The sequence below is a fragment of the Oncorhynchus gorbuscha genome, linkage group LG18 (genome assembly GCF_021184085.1).
Source record: "Oncorhynchus gorbuscha isolate QuinsamMale2020 ecotype Even-year linkage group LG18, OgorEven_v1.0, whole genome shotgun sequence".
NCBI classification, from domain to species: Eukaryota; Metazoa; Chordata; class Actinopteri; order Salmoniformes; family Salmonidae; genus Oncorhynchus; species Oncorhynchus gorbuscha.
The window spans coordinates 82,646,398-82,663,869 of NC_060190.1; the positions used below are offsets into that span (position 1 = coordinate 82,646,398).

Here is a 17,472-nt window from a genome sequence, read left to right on the forward strand (position 1 = left end):
TAGTGTGGATCCCAGCCTATAGAATAAAAGCTGCACAGTGTGGATCCCAGCCTATAGAATAACAGTGTGGATCCCAGCCTATAGAAGAACAGCTGCATAGTGTGGATCCCAGCCTATGGAATAACAGCTGCATAGTGTGGATCCCAGCCTATAGAATAACAGTGTGGATCCCAGCCTATAGAATAACAGCTGCATAGTGTGGATCCCAGCCTATAGAATAACAGCTGCATAGTGTGGATCCCAGCCTATAGAATAACAGCTGCATAGTGTGGATCCCAGCCTATAGAATAACAGCTGCATAGTGTGGATCCCAGCCTATAGAATAAAAGCTGCACAGTGTGGATCCCAGCCTATAGAATAACAGCTGCACAGTGTGGATCCCAGCCTATAGAATAACAGCTGCACAGTGTGGATCCCAGCCTATGGAATTAAATTGGGGCTTTTATTGCTCAATCTAATTAATGCGGATAAAAACAAAATAGAAGAATATAACTTATAAATGCCTCATGATCTTAGTTCAACTGTCACACTCCATGAGAACCCAACATATACACTTGTTTTACTCCAATGTTTGTAAACATTGTAAATGTAAATAACACTATACTGTTGATATCATGGATGGTCAGTCCTTACATCCACAGCTCTGTCTATTTTTAAATGTTTTATTATTTAACCTTTATTTAACCAGGCAAGTCAGTTAAGAACAACAGAGGCGGGGTGTCCGTTTTGTTGTTTCATTTGTGGATTTGCATTTAAACAGCTGTATATTATCAAGATATCAAAGTGTCACCAACTAACAGGTCAACAATAGGAATCTGTCAATTCTGTGCAAAATCCAATCCATAGATGTACAGTATTATGAACAGTAGATTACAGTAAGTTATAATACAGTAGGTGGCAGTAGGCTATAATACTGTAGATTACAGTAGGCTATAATACTGTAGATTACAGTAGGCTATAATACTGTAGATTACAGTAGGTTATAATACAGTAGGTGGCAGTAGGCTATAATACTGTAGATTACAGTAGGCTATAATACTGTAGATTACAGTAGGCTATAATACAGTAGGTGGCAGTAGGTTATAATACAGTAGGTGGCAGTAGGCTATAATACTGTAGATTACAGTAGGCTATAATACTGTAGATTACAGTAGGCTATAATACAGTAGATTACAGTAGGCTATAATACTGTAGATTGCAGTAGGTTATAATACAGTAGGTGGCAGTAGGCTTTAATACTGTAGATTACAGTAGGCTATAATACTGTAGATTACAGTAGGCTATAATACAGTAGATTACAGTAGGCTATAATACTGTAGATTACAGTAGGTTATAATACAGTAGGTGGCAGTAGGCGATAATATTGTAGATTACAGTGGGCTACTGTATAATATTGTAGATTACAGTAGACTACAGTACTGTAGATTACAGTAGGCTATAATACAGTAGTTTAGTTTCTTTACATTAGCTACAGGACATGCAGAAGCTACTCCTCCCGGGGTCCACATAAAATGTACAAATACATGACAATGTACAGAACAGTTATAGACATATATATATATATATATATATATATATATATATATATATATATATATATATATATATATATATATACTACCGTTCAAAAGTTTGGGGTCACTTAGAAATGTCCTTGTTTTTGAATGAAAAGTACATTTAATGTCCATTAAAATAACATCAAATTGATCAGAAATACAGTGTATACATTGTTAATGTTGTAAATGACTATTGTAGCTGGAAACGGCAGATTTTTAATGGAATATCTACATAGGCGTACAGAGGCCCATTATCAGCAACCATCACTCCTGTGTTCCAATGGCACGTTGTGTTAGCTAATCCAAGTTTATTATTTTAAAAGGCTAATTGTTCATTAGAAAACTGTTAGCACAGGTGAAAACTGTTGTTCTGATTTAAAGAAGCAATAAAACTGGCCTTCATTAGACTAGTTGAGTATCTGGAGCATCAGCATTTGTGGGTTCGATTGCAGGCTCAAAATGGCCAGAAACAAAGAACTTTCTTCTGAAACTAGTCAGTCTATTCTTGTTCTGAGAAATGAAGGCTATTCCATGTGAGAAATTGCCAAGAAACTGAAGATCTCATACAACGCTGTGTACTACTCCCTTCACAAAACAACGCAAACTAGCTCCAACCAGAATAGAAAGAGGAATGGGAGGCCCCGGTGCACAACTGAGCAAGAGGACAAGTACATCAGAGTGTCTAGAAACAGATGCCTCACAAGTCCTCAATTGGCAGCTCCATTAAATAGCACCCACAAAACACCAGTTTCACAGTTAACAGTGAAGAGGCGACTCCGGGATGCTGACCTTCTAGGATTTCAAGTAACAGACGCATGTCAACATCAACTATTCAGAGGAGACTGTGTGAATCAGGCCTTCATGGTCGAATTGCTGCAAAGAAACCACTACTAAAGAACACCAATAAGAAGAAGAGACTTGGTTGGGCCAATAAACACGAGCAATGGACATTAGATCAGTGGAGATCTGTCCTTTGGTCTGATGAGTCCAAATGTGAGATTTTGTTTCATTTAAAAAAAAAATCAAATTGGGTTCCAACTGCTGTGTCTTTGTCTGTGAGACTCAGAGAAGGTGAATGGATCATCTCTGCATGTGTGGTTCCCACTGTGAAGCATGGAGGAGGAGGTGTGATGGTGTGGGGGTGCTTTGCTGGTGACACTGTAGGAGATTTATTTAGAATTCAAGTCACACTTAACCAGCATGGCTACCACAGCATTCTGCAGTGATACACCATCCCATCTGGTTTGTGCTTAGTGGGACTATCATTTGTTTTTCAACAGGACAATGACCCAACACACCTCCAGGCTGTATAAGCGCTATTTGGCCAAGAAGGAGAGTGATGGAGTGCTGCATCAGATGACCTGGCCTCCACAATCACCCGACCTTAACCCAATTGAGATGGTTTGGGATGAGTTGGACGGCAAAGTGAAGGGAAAGCAGCCAACAAGTACTCAGCATATGTCTGAACTCCTCCAAGACTGTTAGAAATTCCAGATGAAGCTGGTCGAGAGAAGGCCAAGAGTGTGCAAAGCTGTCACAATTTGACCATGGAGGCCTGATTCATCCTGATTCATGCAGTTTCCTCTGAACGTCTAATGTCCATTGGCCAAGCAAGTCTCTTCTTCTTATTGGTGTCCTTTAGTAGTGTTTTCTTTGCAGAAATTTGAAGGCCTGATTCACTCAGTCTCCTCTGAACAGTTGATGTCGAGATGTGTCTGTTATTTGAACTCTCTGAAGCATTTATTTGGGCTGCAGTCTGAGGCTGATAACTCTAATAATCTTATCCTCTGCAGCAGAGGGAACTCTGGGTCTTCCTTTCCTGTGGCGGTCCTCATGAGAGCCAGGTAACTCTAATGAACTTATCCTCTGCAGCAGAGATAACTCTGGGTCTTCCTTTCCTGTGGTGGTCCTCATGAGAGCCAGGTAACTCTAATGAACATCCTTTGCAGCAGAGGTAACTCTGGGTCTTCCTTTCCTGTGGTGGTCCTCATGAGAGCCAGGTAACTCTAATGAACTTATCCTCTGCAGCAGAGGTAACTCTGGGTCTTCCTTTCCTGTGGTGGTCCTCATGAGAGCCAGGTAACTCTAATGAACTTATCCTTTGCAGCAGAGGTAACTCTGGGTCTTCCTTTCCTGTGGCGGTCCTCATGAGAGCCAGGTAACTCTAATGAACATCCTCTGCAGCAGAGGTAACTCTGGGTCTTCCTTTCCTGTGGTGGTCCTCATGAGAGCCAGGTAACTCTAATGAACTTATCCTTTGCAGCAGAGGTAACTCTGGGTCTTCCTTTCCTGTGGCGGTCCTCATGAGAGCCAGGTAACTCTAATGAACATCCTCTGCAGCAGAGGTAACTCTGGGTCTTCCTTCCCTGTGGCGGTCCTCATGAGAGCCAGTTTCATCATAACGCCTGATGGTTTTTGCGACGTCACTTGAAGAAACGTTCAAAGTTCTTGACATTTTTCCGGATTGACTGACCTTCATGTCTTAAAGTAATGACTGTCATTTCTCTATGCTTATTTGAGCTGTTCTTGCCATAATATGGACTTTGTATTTGACCAAATAGGGCTATCTTCTGTATACCAACCATACCTTGTCACAACCCAACTGATTAGCTCAAACACATTAAGAAGTAAAGAAATTCCACAAATTAACTTTTAACAAGGTACACATGTCAATTTAAATGCATTCCAGGTGACTACATCATCACCCTGGTTGAGAGAATGCCAAGAGTGTGCAAACCTGTCATCAAGCAAAGGTTGGCTACTTAGAAGAATCTCAAATATAAAATGTATTTTCATTTGTTTATCACTTTTTTGGTTACTACATGATTCCATATCAAATGTATTTATAAAGCCCTTCTTACATCAGCTGATGTCACAAAGTTGTACAGAAACCCAGCCTGCTAGGAAAAACACCCTAGAAAGGCCAGAAACTAGGAAGAAACCTAGAGAGAAACCAGACTCTGACGGGTGGAGATTATAACAGAACATGGCCAAGATGTTCAAACGTTCATAGATGATTCCATAAGTGTTATTTCATAGTTGTGATGTCTTCACTGTTATTCTACAATGTAGAAAATAGTAAAAATAAAGAAAAACCCTGAAATGGGTAGGTGTGTCCAAACCTTTGACTGGTACTGAATATCAGGAAATGTACATAGTGAACATACATTGTAAATATTTAAATAGAATGCACTATTTCAGAATGTGACATACAGCTTGAATAGAATTCAGACTGGAATTAATTGAAGTTCGCAAATATCCCCCTATCTGCAAGGATGACCAATGGCAGAACACCTTATGGATATGAATGTTGACCTATTTCCTTTACATGCCCCCATTTCCTAGTGGTTAATTTAAGCAAAAAGGCCCAAGGAGGTGTGGTATATGGCCAATATACCACGGCTAAGGGCTGTTCTTTAAGCACGACGCAACGCAGAGTGCCTGGATACAAGCCCGTAGCCATGGTATATTGGCCATATATCACAAATCCCAAAGGAGCCTTATTGCTATTATAAACTGGTCACAAACGTAAGAGCAGTAAAACTAAATGTTTTCTCATACCCGTGATATACGGTCCGATATACCAGGGCTGTCTGCCAATCAGCATTCAGGGCTCGAACCACCTAGTTTATAATAGTAGTTGTGTCATTTCCTAGTGGTTAATCAGTAGTTTTGTCATTTCCTAGTGGTTATCAGTAGTTGTGTCATTTCCTAGTGGTTATCAGTAGTTTTGTCATTTCCAAGTAGTTTATCAGTAGTTGTGTCATTTCCTAGTGGTTATCAGTAGTTGTGTCATTTCCTAGTGGTTATCAGTAGTTTTGTCATTTCCAAGTAGTTTATCAGTAGTTGTGTCATTTCCTAGTGGTTATCATTAGTTTTGTCATTCCCTAGTGGTTATCAGTAGTTGTGTCATTTCCTAGTGGTTATCAGTAGTTTTGTCATTCCCTAGTGGTTATCAGTAGTTGTGTCATTTCCTAGTGGTTATCAGTAGTTGTGTCATTTCCTAGTGGTTAATCATTAGTTTTGTCATTTCCAAGTAGTTTATCAGTAGTTTTGTCATTCCCTAGTGGTTTATAATTTACAAAACTTGTACAGGTAAAGTAAACAACATCAGATTTCCTAATAAGCTACAAGCTCAAATATCTCCACTGGTAAAATGGTAAACCACAACAGCCCACAATAACAGTAGAGCTCAATGGTCTCCATTCTGTGTGATATTTGTAACAGTGTGTAATCTGGGTTATAAGAGGTACTGCCAGAGTCAAGGCTGACACTAGAGAAGCCTTTCTTTCAGTGATTGAAATGGATACATCCTCCTGACATTTCAGTTCAGTGCAGGTGGTCTCACCTTAACAGAGACTCCCAGGGCTTCAGGTTACCTCACTGTGATGAGCTCATACAGACCTGCTTGTTTCCATATTCAGGCTGAATCATCATATAACTTCACTGCAAATGTTTAGACTACTATGGGTCTTCGCCAATATCATTTACATAAATGGTGAACAAAACAGGCCCTTAAACGGAACCTTGCTGAACACCTGAACACAGGTGGGATCTATTTGTGTTTAAAATGAATAATGACAGAAATGGCGATCAATATAACTAACTAATATTGATATACCAACTACGGTAACACTTTACAATAAGGTTACATGTCTAAAGGGTTTGTATAGAGCTTATAACTACGTTATGAATGATTATTTAATCATTTCTAAATACACTAAACCATTAAAACGGTTATATCGCATTGGTCAAAATAGTGCAATAACTTGTCAGCGTTTGCCAAATAGTGCAATAACTTCTCAGCGTTTGCCAAATAGTGCAATAACTTGTCAGCGTTTGCCAAATAGTGCAATAACTTGTCAGCGTTTGCCAAATAGTGCAATAACTTGTCAGCGTTTGCCAAATAGTGCAATGACTTGTCAGCGTTTGCCAAATAGTGAGCCGATATTTACCTCCAGTTGTTATAAATGCACTTGTAGTGAAACGCCAAATGGATCTCCCTCCTGGTCCTCTCCCCCTGCCTTACCCCTGATGGTAAACACAGAGCTGACCACGCCTACTGAAATACCTGATTGGGCAACGTCACCAGAAGACGGCTCAAGACAATCAACTGCGGAACCAGAATGGTATCAGGAAGGACCACCCTCTGCCCATATATGTACTGTTATCAGAGTAAGGGCACTGTCATAAACGGATGCCCATATATGTACTGTTATAAGAGTAAGGGCACTGTCATAAACGGATGCCCATATATGTACTGTTATCAGAGTAAGGGCACTGTCATAAACGGATGCCCATATATGTACTGTTATCAGAGTAAGGGCACTGTCATAAACGGATGCCCATATATGTACTGTTATAAGAGTAAGGGCACTGTCATAAACGGATGCCCATATATGTACTGTTATCAGAGTAAGGGCACTGTCATAAACGGATGCCCATATATGTACTGTTATAAGAGTAAGGGCACTGTCATAAACGGATGCCCATATATGTACTGTTATCAGAGTAAGGGCACTGTCATAAACGGATGCCCATATATGTACTGTTATAAGAGTAAGGGCACTGTCATAAACGGATGCCCATATATGTACTGTTATCAGAGTAAGGGCACTGTCATAAACGGATGCCCATATATGTACTGTTATAAGAGTAAGGGCACTGTCATAAACGGATGCCCATATATGTACTGTTATCAGAGTAAGGGCACTGTCATAAACGGATGCCCATATATGTACAGTTGTTAATGTGTGGGCAAGCAGCTGTGTGTCCTCCAAGTTTGTAGAGGTGAGGACACTCACGTGACCTCGAGTGAGGGATAAAAAGGTATATATAGAGAAACTGCCGATACTTCGGCGCTGACTTCTTGAATTCTGAATTCATTTAGACAACCATTTGACTTCGGGTAATTGGCACCTGACTCAAATTACTTCAAGATTCTAACTGGTTGGATCTAAGAAGTGTCTCTCCGATATACCGTTTAACTATTGAACAGCTGTCCTGTCGCCTGCGGCCTTGGTGCGTGTATACTGATGCAATAAGTCCAGAGAAAGTCTCAGAAACTTAACCTCTCGATTGAGCTCAGTACCTCGGCCTCGTTGCATGGCACGGACGCTGCGGTAGTTCAACGGGACTGAGAGTCACTCTAGTTTTTTAGTTGATCCCCTGCTTATACCTATGGTTATCCGAATTGACCCTGTCGCCTGCGGCCTTGGTGCGTGTATACTGACGCAAATTACATCCAGAGAAAGTCTCAGTAACTTAACCTCTCGATTGAGCTCAGTACCTCGGCCTTGTTGCATGCCGCAGACTCTTCAATATTCCATTGGGGCTGGGGATCACCAGTAGGTTCTCTCATCCAGTCCAAACTTGAATCTCGAAATTCCAATTCAACCTCTCAGCAGTTAGAGGGGAGTCGCTACCTAACTAAATTCTCAGTCGCTACCAGGCAACTGATGAAGAGGTGACCAGACCATGCTAGCTTGTTAATTATAAACCACAACATTTCCGATGTGGGTTTCCTTGTTGCTCGGAGACCAGTTGAACCTGTGACCAACTCATGTCGAGCGTGGCAGCCTGCTTTCTCCTCATGCTTGGCCATTTTTTCACATCTATTATTTTCACACAGGAATGTTTAAACCACACAAACCTGACAGCAAATAACTAGAAAAACGTTTATCCAAACATATATTATAACACATTTTCTCCAACAGTTATAACAGTTTGCATATGTAAAGTAACAGTGTTTTCATAAGGATTGCATATGAACATAATTTATAGCTAACACACATCTGTATATCCTATAGAAGAGAATATATTTGTTATAAATCAAACAGAGATAGCATGCTTATACAGCAGAAAAACAAATTAAAGTTCATCTTCATCAATATCGAGAGAATTTAAGAGTAAAGTATAAAACCCGCTGAAAACTGAAGCCTTTCGCTCGTCATCCAAGACGATCCGTTTCGGAGGGAAAATGGAATATTCCATTCCTGGCGTAAAAGTTGTTCCTCACGACTCCTGATCTCCCATTGGCTGGCGACCTGTAGTCTCTTCCATAGTCACCTACACACAGATGGAATGTTGACGTTGTAATAGCCCATTTAAATGTCTATTTCAATGTCTTTCTTTTACCGCGCATTGCTTTGTGATAAACACGCTCAAACAAACACACACTAGTTTGTGATCCTTTCAAACATCTTTATTTTCTTATTGTATTTTATTTGATTATGTTATATTTATTAGCCAGGGAAATAGCATTGAGGATCAACATGATATGGTTCAATTCAGCCCTTTAAAAGGTCTGGCTATATGAAGCATCCCAGAACCTCCATCCATAGTCATTATAAAGGCTTGCTTATAACCAGCAATGAAGCATTATACCTGCAGACATAGTGTTATTACATGGTGTTATTAAGTGTTACCATACATTTCACCAACTCTCCATAGTTATATAATGTCATACACGCTTATAACAAGTACTCAAGCTTCGAGTACAAGATTACATCTCACCCAGTCTCCATCCGTAGTCCCAGGAAGACAGTAGAGGGTAGTCAAACTTCTCCTCTGGGCCTTTCTGTGTGCGTGTATGGAGGTACAGGCTACGTCCCTTCCCCTCCTTGGAAAAACCCTGGTAGAGAGATTCCTTGGTCTGGGGTGTCACTTCTCTCATCAGGGGAGCCTCGCTCAGTGATCTGGGTTAAAGGTAGCCAGGAACATATGAATGTCTACCGGAATTACGTTTTAAATCCTCAAAGTGACCTGGGTTGAAGGTTACCAGGAACATCATTCAGATAGACATTAATACGTTTTAAATCCTCAAAGATTTTTGATATGAAATTGTACTGTTGTAATTTTTCTAAAAATGGCCTCGTCTGGTGTATTCTGAGCCTGTGTGGGGACGACTGAAAGGGTCCATCTTAAAGGTTGAGTTCCAAAAAGGTGGCGTAGCCGAATCTAGTGGCCCGAGGCTTAGACCCCTAGGTTTAGACCCCTAGACCCCTAGGCTTAGACCCCTAGGCTTAGACCCCTAGGCTTAGACCCCTAGGCTTAGACCCCTAGGCTTAGACCCCTAGGCTTAGACCCCTAGACCCCTAGGCTTAGACCCCTAGGTTTAGACCCCTAGACCCCTAGGCTTAGACCCCTAGACCCCTAGGCTTAGACCCCTAGGCTTAGACCCCTAGATCCCTAGGCTTAGACCCCTAGGCTTAGACCCCTAGACCCCTAGGTTTAGACCCCTGGGTTTATACCCCTAGACCCCTAGGCTTAGACCCCTAAGACCCCTAGACCCCTAGGTGTAGACCCCTAAGACCCCTAGTTTTAGACCCCTAGTTGTAGACCCCTAGACCCCTAGGTTTAGACCCCTAGTTTTAGACCCCTAGGCTTAGACTCCTAGTTTTAGACCCCTAGTTTTAGACCCCTAGTCCCCTAGGTTTAGAACCCTAGTTTTAGACCCCCCCTAGGCTTAGACTCCTGGTTTTAGACCCCTAGGTTTAGTCCCCTAGGCTTAGACCCCTAGGTTTAGTCCCCTAGGCTTAGACCCCTAGGTTTAGTCCCCTAGGCTTAGACCCCTAGTTTTAGTCCCCTAGGCTTAGAACCCTAGGTTTAGTCCCCTAGGCAGTGAAGTAAAGTAAGTCCATGACATCCTAAAGAGCTCATTACATTTCATATGCTCAGGCATGACAGAAAAAAATGTCCAATTTACACACTTATCAAGAGATCATCATCTCTACTGCCTCTGAACTGTCGGACTCACGAAACACAAGTTCTGCGGTTTATACATTTTGTCTGAGTGTTTTGGAGTATGCCCAATGCTGCCCGAAAAAAAGGAAATAAGAAATTTGATGTATAGCACTTACTTTTGATACATAAGTACATTTTAAACTAGATACTTTTACTCAAGTAGTATTTTACTGGGCACTTTCAGTTTTATTTGGTCATTTTCTATTGAGGTATCTTTACTTTTACTCAAATATGACAATTGGGAACTTTTCCACCACTGGGCTTAGGTTACCACACACATTTTGGCGTAGTCGGCAAAATCAATAATTGTGGTACTCAAATAAAATGTACGAATTAATTCACTCACCTGTCCATAGGCACTGCAGCCTCTCTCCTCCTCTCCAGGGTAGATAACACAGGAGGCAGGATGGTCTTAGTGGTCAGGGGGAGCTCAGGGAGCCTCAGCCTTATCTGCTCATTGGCCCTGCGGGAGACGAAACTGGTTGGGTAGTCTCGTCCGTAGCGGCTCTTCCAGGCCAGCCGGGTATAGCACTCCTTCTCAATCTGCTCCCGGTAACAGTTCTGGTTCTCGGTGGTCAGGAGGTTCCTCATCCTCGAGTGTTCTGTCCAGTTCTAGAATGTCCTGTACCTCTTCTAGTGTGTCCTGTCCAGTTCTAGAATACCCTGTTCTGTTCTAGAATGCTAGTGTCTGTTCTAGAATGTCCTGTACCTCTTCTAGTGTGTCCTGTCCAGTTCTAGAATACCCTGTTCTGTTCTAGAATGCTAGTGTCTGTTCTAGGATGTCCTGTACTGTTCTGACCTGTCTGTAGAATAGGCTTTTGCTGCACTGGTTGGCTGGTTCTGCTGTTCTAGTGTCCTGTTCCTGATGGTTTCAGAGTGGTAACTTCCGGAATATTTATCTTCTCCCTCACTGAACCAGAACTCTGTCTGCTTTTCCACAGGTATTATCTCAGTCAGAAACCTAACCTAACCTTGTGGCTCAGATTCAGAAACCTAAGAACAGTTTGTCAGGTTGCTCTCTCTCTCCCTCTATGGTTAACCAATCAGAGACCAGAACATTCCAGACAGGTGCCTTTGTGTGTGTGTGTGTGTGTGTCTAGAAAACAGATTTCATTTTACCAGCCAGCCTCACTGCCCCCACCAGCCAGCTGACAGTACTTCAGAACATGACGGAACATTTAGGGGTGTTTTGGCCTTTCTAGGGAGTTTTTCCTAGCCACTGTGCTTCGACACCAAACAGCACCTGCTTGCTGTTTGGGGTTTTAGGCTGGGTTTCTGTACAGCACTTTGAGATATCTGTCTATATCAGGCTATTAACCTGCTCCTGTCATCTCTACACCATCACTGTCTATATCAGGCTTTAACCTGTTATCTCTACACCACCACTGTCTATATCAGGCTTTTAGCCTGTCATCTCTACACCATCACTGTCTATATCAGGCGTTTAACCTGTCATCTCTACACCATCACTGTCTATATCAGGCTGTTAACCTGCTCCTGTCATCTCTACACCATCACTGTCTATATCAGGCTTTTAACCTGTCATCTCTACACCATCACTGTCCATATCAGGCGTTTAACCTGTCATCTCTACACCATCACTGTCCATATCAGGCGTTTAACCTGTCATCTCTACACCATCACTGTCTATATCAGGCTGTTAACCTGTCATCTCTACACCATCACTGTCTATATCAGGCTGTTAACCTGCTCATCTCTACACCATCACTGTCCATATCAGGCTTTTAGCCTCTGCCTTGCTCATTAAAACTACTACATCCCCACTACTAAGTGCTTGTTTGGCCAATACATCAACTGCCTCGTTCCCCTCCAAATGGGCTGGGCCCCAAGTAATCCTAACCTGAAACCCATCTGTCTCATCCTGCCATGGGTTTGTAGCACATCATAAATCAGAGCGAAAGGACTGGAGACTCATTAACACTATAGATGGACAGCTATTCAGAGATGGCTCCATAACAACATGGCTGTACTAAAATCTACAGGGACTTCATGTTGAGATAGAAAGAAAGTATGGGAACTGTAAAAAAATATCTGAACACTATGAAGTGGATATGAACACACATATACTCAATTACATGCTCGCTTACACATACAAACATACATACAGTGGGGCAAAAACATTTTTGTCAGCCACCAATTGTGCAAGTTCTCCCACTTAAAAAGATGAGGCCTGTAATTTTTATCATAGGTACACTTCAACTATGACAGAAAAAATAAATCCAGAAAATCACATTGTAGGATTTTTTTATTAATTTATTTGCAAATTATGGTGGAAAACAAGTATTTGGTCACCTACAAACAAGCAAGATTTCTGGCTCTCACAGACCTGTAACTTCCCCATTAAGATGCTCCTTCTTCAAGAGGACTCTCCCATCTTTTTAAGTGGGAGAACTTGCACAATTGGTGGCTGACTAAATGCTTTTTTGCCCCACTGTATCCCTGTACGATAAACTTCACTTCGGTTTGAGCCACGTTTCCTGCACAAAAAAATCACCCCAGATTTAAGCTGGCATATATCCACAATGAATTGCTTGAACTCCTGCCCATTAGGCAATAGTGTCTTCTGTGGCCGTCTCTCTTATCTGCCCTCTTCTGTGGCCGTCTCTCTTATCTCTTAGCCTTCTATGTGGCCGTCTCTCTTATCTCTTAGCCTTCTATGTGGCCGTCTCTCTCATCTCTTAGCCTTCTATGTGGCCGTCTCTCTTATCTCTTAGCCTTCTATGTGGCCGTCTCTCTCATCTCTTAGCCTTCAATGTGGCCGTCTCTCTCATCTCTTAGCCTTCTATGTGGCCGTCTCTCTTATCTCTTAGCCTTCTATGTGGCCGTCTCTCTCATCTCTTAGCCTTCTATGTGGCCGTCTCTCTCATCTCTTAGCCTTCAATGTGGCCGTCTTGTTGTAGTTGTAAAAAGTGTAAAACTTGTTTAAGTAATTCCACTGGCCCTTTGACCTCACCAGCAAATTCTTTGTACCCCATGTTTTACTTCTTCACGGGTGGAGGGCCCGATCCGTGTGGGGTCGAGGGCCCGATCCGTGTTGGGTGGAGGGCCCGATCCGTGTTGGGTGGAGGGCCCGATCCGTGTGGGGTGGAGGGCAAGATCCATGTTGGGTGGAGGGCCCGATCCGTGTTGGGCCCAATCCGTGTAGGGCCCGATCCGTGTGGGGTGGAGGGCAAGATCCATGTTGGGTGGAGGGCCCGATCCGTGTAGGGCCCGATCCGTGTAGGGCCCGATCCGTGTTGGGTGGAGGGCCCAATCCGTGTAGGGCCCGATCCGTGTGGGGTGGAGGGCCCAATCCATGTAGGGCCCGATCCGTGTGGGGTGGAGGGCAAGATCCATGTTGGGTGGAGGGCCCGATCCGTGTAGGGCCCGATCCGTGTAGGGCCCGATCCGTGTGGGGTGGAGGGCCCAATCCGTGTGTTCATATTTCATGTCTATTCATGGTTATTCACATTTACCTGGTAGTCAGAGGGCAGGTAAAACAAATCTAAACTGAGAACTGTATTTTATAACCTGAGAACATGGAGATCCTGTAAATGTGGGGGTAAAATGTGAACCAACCAATTTCAGACAAACAGGTTGGATGATCACAGATACCCCTGTTACTCCCTCCAGCAGCCTGTTACTCCCTCCAGCAGCCTGTTACTCATCACCAATACCCCTGTTACTCGTCACCGATACCCCTGTTACTCATCACCAATACCCCTGTTACTCGTCACCGATACCCCTGTTACTCATCACCAATACCCCTGTTACTCCCTCCAGCAGCCTGTTACTCATCACCAATACCCCTGTTACTCCCTCCAGCAGCCTGTTACTCATCACCAATACCCCTGTTACTCCCTCCAGCAGCCTGTTACTCATCACCAATACCCCTGTTACTCATCACCGATACCCCTGTTACTCATCACCAATACCCCTGTTACTCATCACCGATACCCCTGTTACTCATCACCGCTACCCCTGTTACTCATCACCGCTACCCCTGTTACTCATCACCGATACCCCTGTTACTCATCACCGATACCCCTGTTACTCATCACCGATACCCCTGTTACTCATCACCAATACCCCTGTTACTCATCACCAATACCCCTGTTACTCGTCACCGATACCCCTGTTACTCGTCACCGATACCCCTGTTACTCGTCACCGATACCCCTGTTACTCGTCACCGATACCCCTGTTACTCGTCACCAATACCCCTGTTACTCCCTCCAGCAGCCTGTTACTCATCACCGATACCCCTGTTACTCATCACCAATACCCCTGTTACTCATCACCAATACCCCTGTTACTCATCACCAATACCCCTGTTACTCATCACCGATACCCCTGTTACTCGTCACCGATACCCCTGTTACTCGTCACCGATACCCCTGTTACTAGTCACCGATACCCCTGTTACTCGTCACCGATACCCCTGTTACTCGTCACCGATACCCCTGTTACTCGTCACCGATACCCCTGTTACTCGTCACCGATACCCCTGTTACTCGTCACCGATACCCCTGTTACTCATCACCGATACCCCTGTTACTCATCACCGATACCCCTGTTACTCATCACCAATACCCCTGTTACTCATCACCAATACCCCTGTTACTCATCACCAATACCCCTGTTACTCATCACCAATACCCCTGTTACTCATCACCAATACCCCTGTTACTCATCACCAATACCCCTGTTACTCATCACCGATACCCCTGTTACTCATCACCGATACCCCCGTTACTCATCACCAATACCCCTGTTACTCATCACCAATACCCCTGTTACTCATCACCGATACCCCTGTTACTCATCACCGATACCCCTGTTACTCCCTCCAGCAGCCTGTTACTCATCACCAATACCCCTGTTACTCCCTCCAGCAGCCTGTTACTCATCACCAATACCCCTGTTACTCGTCACCGATACCCCTGTTACTCATCACCAATACCCCTGTTACTCCCTCCAGCAGCCTGTTACTCATCACCAATACCCCTGTTACTCATCACAGATACCCCTGTTACTCCCTCCAGCAGCCTGTTACTCATCACCAATACCCCTGTTACTCCCTCCAGCAGCCTGTTACTCATCACCAATACCCCTGTTACTCGTCACCGATACCCCTGTTACTCGTCACCGATACCCCTGTTACTCATCACCAATACCCCTGTTACTCATCACCAATACCCGTTACTCATCACCGATACCCCTCATCACCGATACCCCTGTTACTCATCACCGATACCCCTGTTACTCATCACCGATACCCCTGTTACTCATCACCAATACCCCTGTTACTCATCACCAATACCCCTGTTACTCATCACCGATACCCCTGTTACTCATCACCGATACCCCTGTTACTCCCTCCAGCAGCCTGTTACTCATCACCGATACCCCTGTTACTCATCACCGATACCCCTGTTACTCCCTCCAGCAGCCTGTTACTCATCACCGATACCCCTGTTACTCCCTCCAGCAGCCTGTTACTCATCACCGATACCCCTGTTACTCATCACCAATATCCCTGTTACTCATCACCGATACCCCTGTTACTCATCACCAATACCCCTGTTACTCATCACCAATACCCCTGTTACTCATCACCAATACCCCTGTTACTCATCACCAATACCCCTGTTACTCATCACCAATACCCCTGTTACTCATCACCAATACCCCTGTTACTCATCACAGATACCCCTGTTACTCATCACCGATACCCCTGTTACTCATCACCAATACCCCTGTTACTCATCACCAATACCCCTGTTACTCCCTCCAGCAGCCTGTTACTCATCACCGATACCCCTGTTACTCATCACCAATACCCCTGTTACTCATCACCAATACCCCTGTTACTCATCACCGATACCCCTGTTACTCATCACCAATACCCCTGTTACTCATCACCGATACCCCTGTTACTCATCACCGATACCCCTGTTACTCATCACCGATACCCCTGTTACTCATCACCGATACCCCTGTTACTCGTCACAGATACCCCTGTTACTCGTCACCGATACCCCTGTTACTCGTCACCGATACCCCTGTTACTCATCACCAATACCCCTGTTACTCATCACCAATACCCCTGTTACTCATCACCAATACCTCTGTTACTCATCACCAATACCCGTTACTCATCACCAATAGCCTGTTACTCATCACCATACCCCTGTTACTCATCACCGATACCCCCGTTACTCATCACCAATACCCGTTACTCATCACCAATACCCCTGTTACTCATCACCGATACCCCTGTTACTCCCTCCAGCAGCCTGTTACTCATCACCAATACCCCTGTTACTCCCTCCAGCAGCCTGTTACTCATCACCAATACCCCTGTTACTCGTCACCGATACCCCTGTTACTCATCACCGATACCCCTGTTACTCCCTCCAGCAGCCTGTTACTCATCACCAATACCCCTGTTACTCCCTCCAGCAGCCTGTTACTCATCACCAATACCCCTGTTACTCATCACAGATACCCCTGTTACTCCCTCCAGCAGCCTGTTACTCATCACCAATACCCCTGTTACTTATCACCGATACCCCTGTTACTCATCACCGATACCCCTGTTACTCATCACCGATACCCCTGTTACTCATCACCGATACCCCTGTTACTCATCACCGATACCCCTGTTACTCCCTCCAGCAGCCTGTTACTCATCACCAATACCCCTGTTACTCCCTCCAGCAGCCTGTTACTCATCACCAATACCCCTGTTACTCATCACCAATACCCGTTACTCATCACCAATACCCCTGTTACTCATCACCAATACCCCTGTTACTCATCACAGATACCCCTGTTACTCATCACCGATACCCCTGTTACTCATCACCAATACCCCTGTTACTCCCTCCAGCAGCCTGTTACTCATCACCGATACCCCTGTTACTCATCACCGATACCCCTGTTACTCATCACCGATACCCCTGTTACTCATCACCGATACCCCTGTTACTCATCACCGATACCCCTGTTACTCATCACCGATACCCCTGTTACTCATCACCGATACCCCTGTTACTCATCACCGATACCCCTGTTACTCATCACCGATACCCCTGTTACTCATCACCGATACCCCTGTTACTCCCTCCAGCAGCCTGTTACTCATCACCGATACCCCTGTTACTCC

The 17,472-nt window shown here is 44.1% G+C and overlaps 1 protein-coding gene across 2 annotated transcripts; it reads right to left on the reverse strand.

Annotated features, from left to right (window-relative positions):
- Positions 1-8,290: 8,290 nt before the first annotated feature.
- Positions 8,291-12,477, reverse strand: LOC124004255 (protein ATP6V1FNB). Of its 2 annotated transcripts, XM_046313039.1 has the most exons (4): positions 11,751-12,477; positions 10,648-11,625; positions 9,072-9,253; positions 8,291-8,624 (listed from the first exon to the last, which is right to left on the reverse strand). In XM_046313039.1, exons 2-4 carry the CDS (start codon positions 10,890-10,892, stop codon positions 8,506-8,508), a joined length of 546 nt encoding a protein of 181 aa, XP_046168995.1. In that variant the 5' UTR covers positions 10,893-11,625; positions 11,751-12,477; the 3' UTR covers positions 8,291-8,505. The 2 variants fall into 2 exon arrangements, with proteins under 2 accessions (XP_046168995.1, XP_046168994.1); XM_046313038.1 differs by having other exon boundaries at positions 10,648-12,477.
- Positions 12,478-17,472: the final 4,995 nt, after the last annotated feature.

What these genes read in the sequence shown, in the direction of transcription:
- LOC124004255 (XM_046313039.1), bottom strand. Translation starts at nt 10,892, where the DNA reads ATGAGGAACCTCCTGACCACCGAGAACCAGAACTGTTACCGGGAGCAG. An exon ending in GCTGCAGTGCCTATGGACAG is followed by an intron (nt 9,254 to 10,647) that starts GTGAGTGAATTA and finishes CCTTTAACCCAG; the next exon opens with ATCACTGAGCGAGGCTCCCC. An exon ending in GGACTACGGATGGAGACTGG is followed by an intron (nt 8,625 to 9,071) that starts GTGAGATGTAAT and finishes ATCTGTGTGTAG; the next exon opens with GTGACTATGGAAGAGACTAC.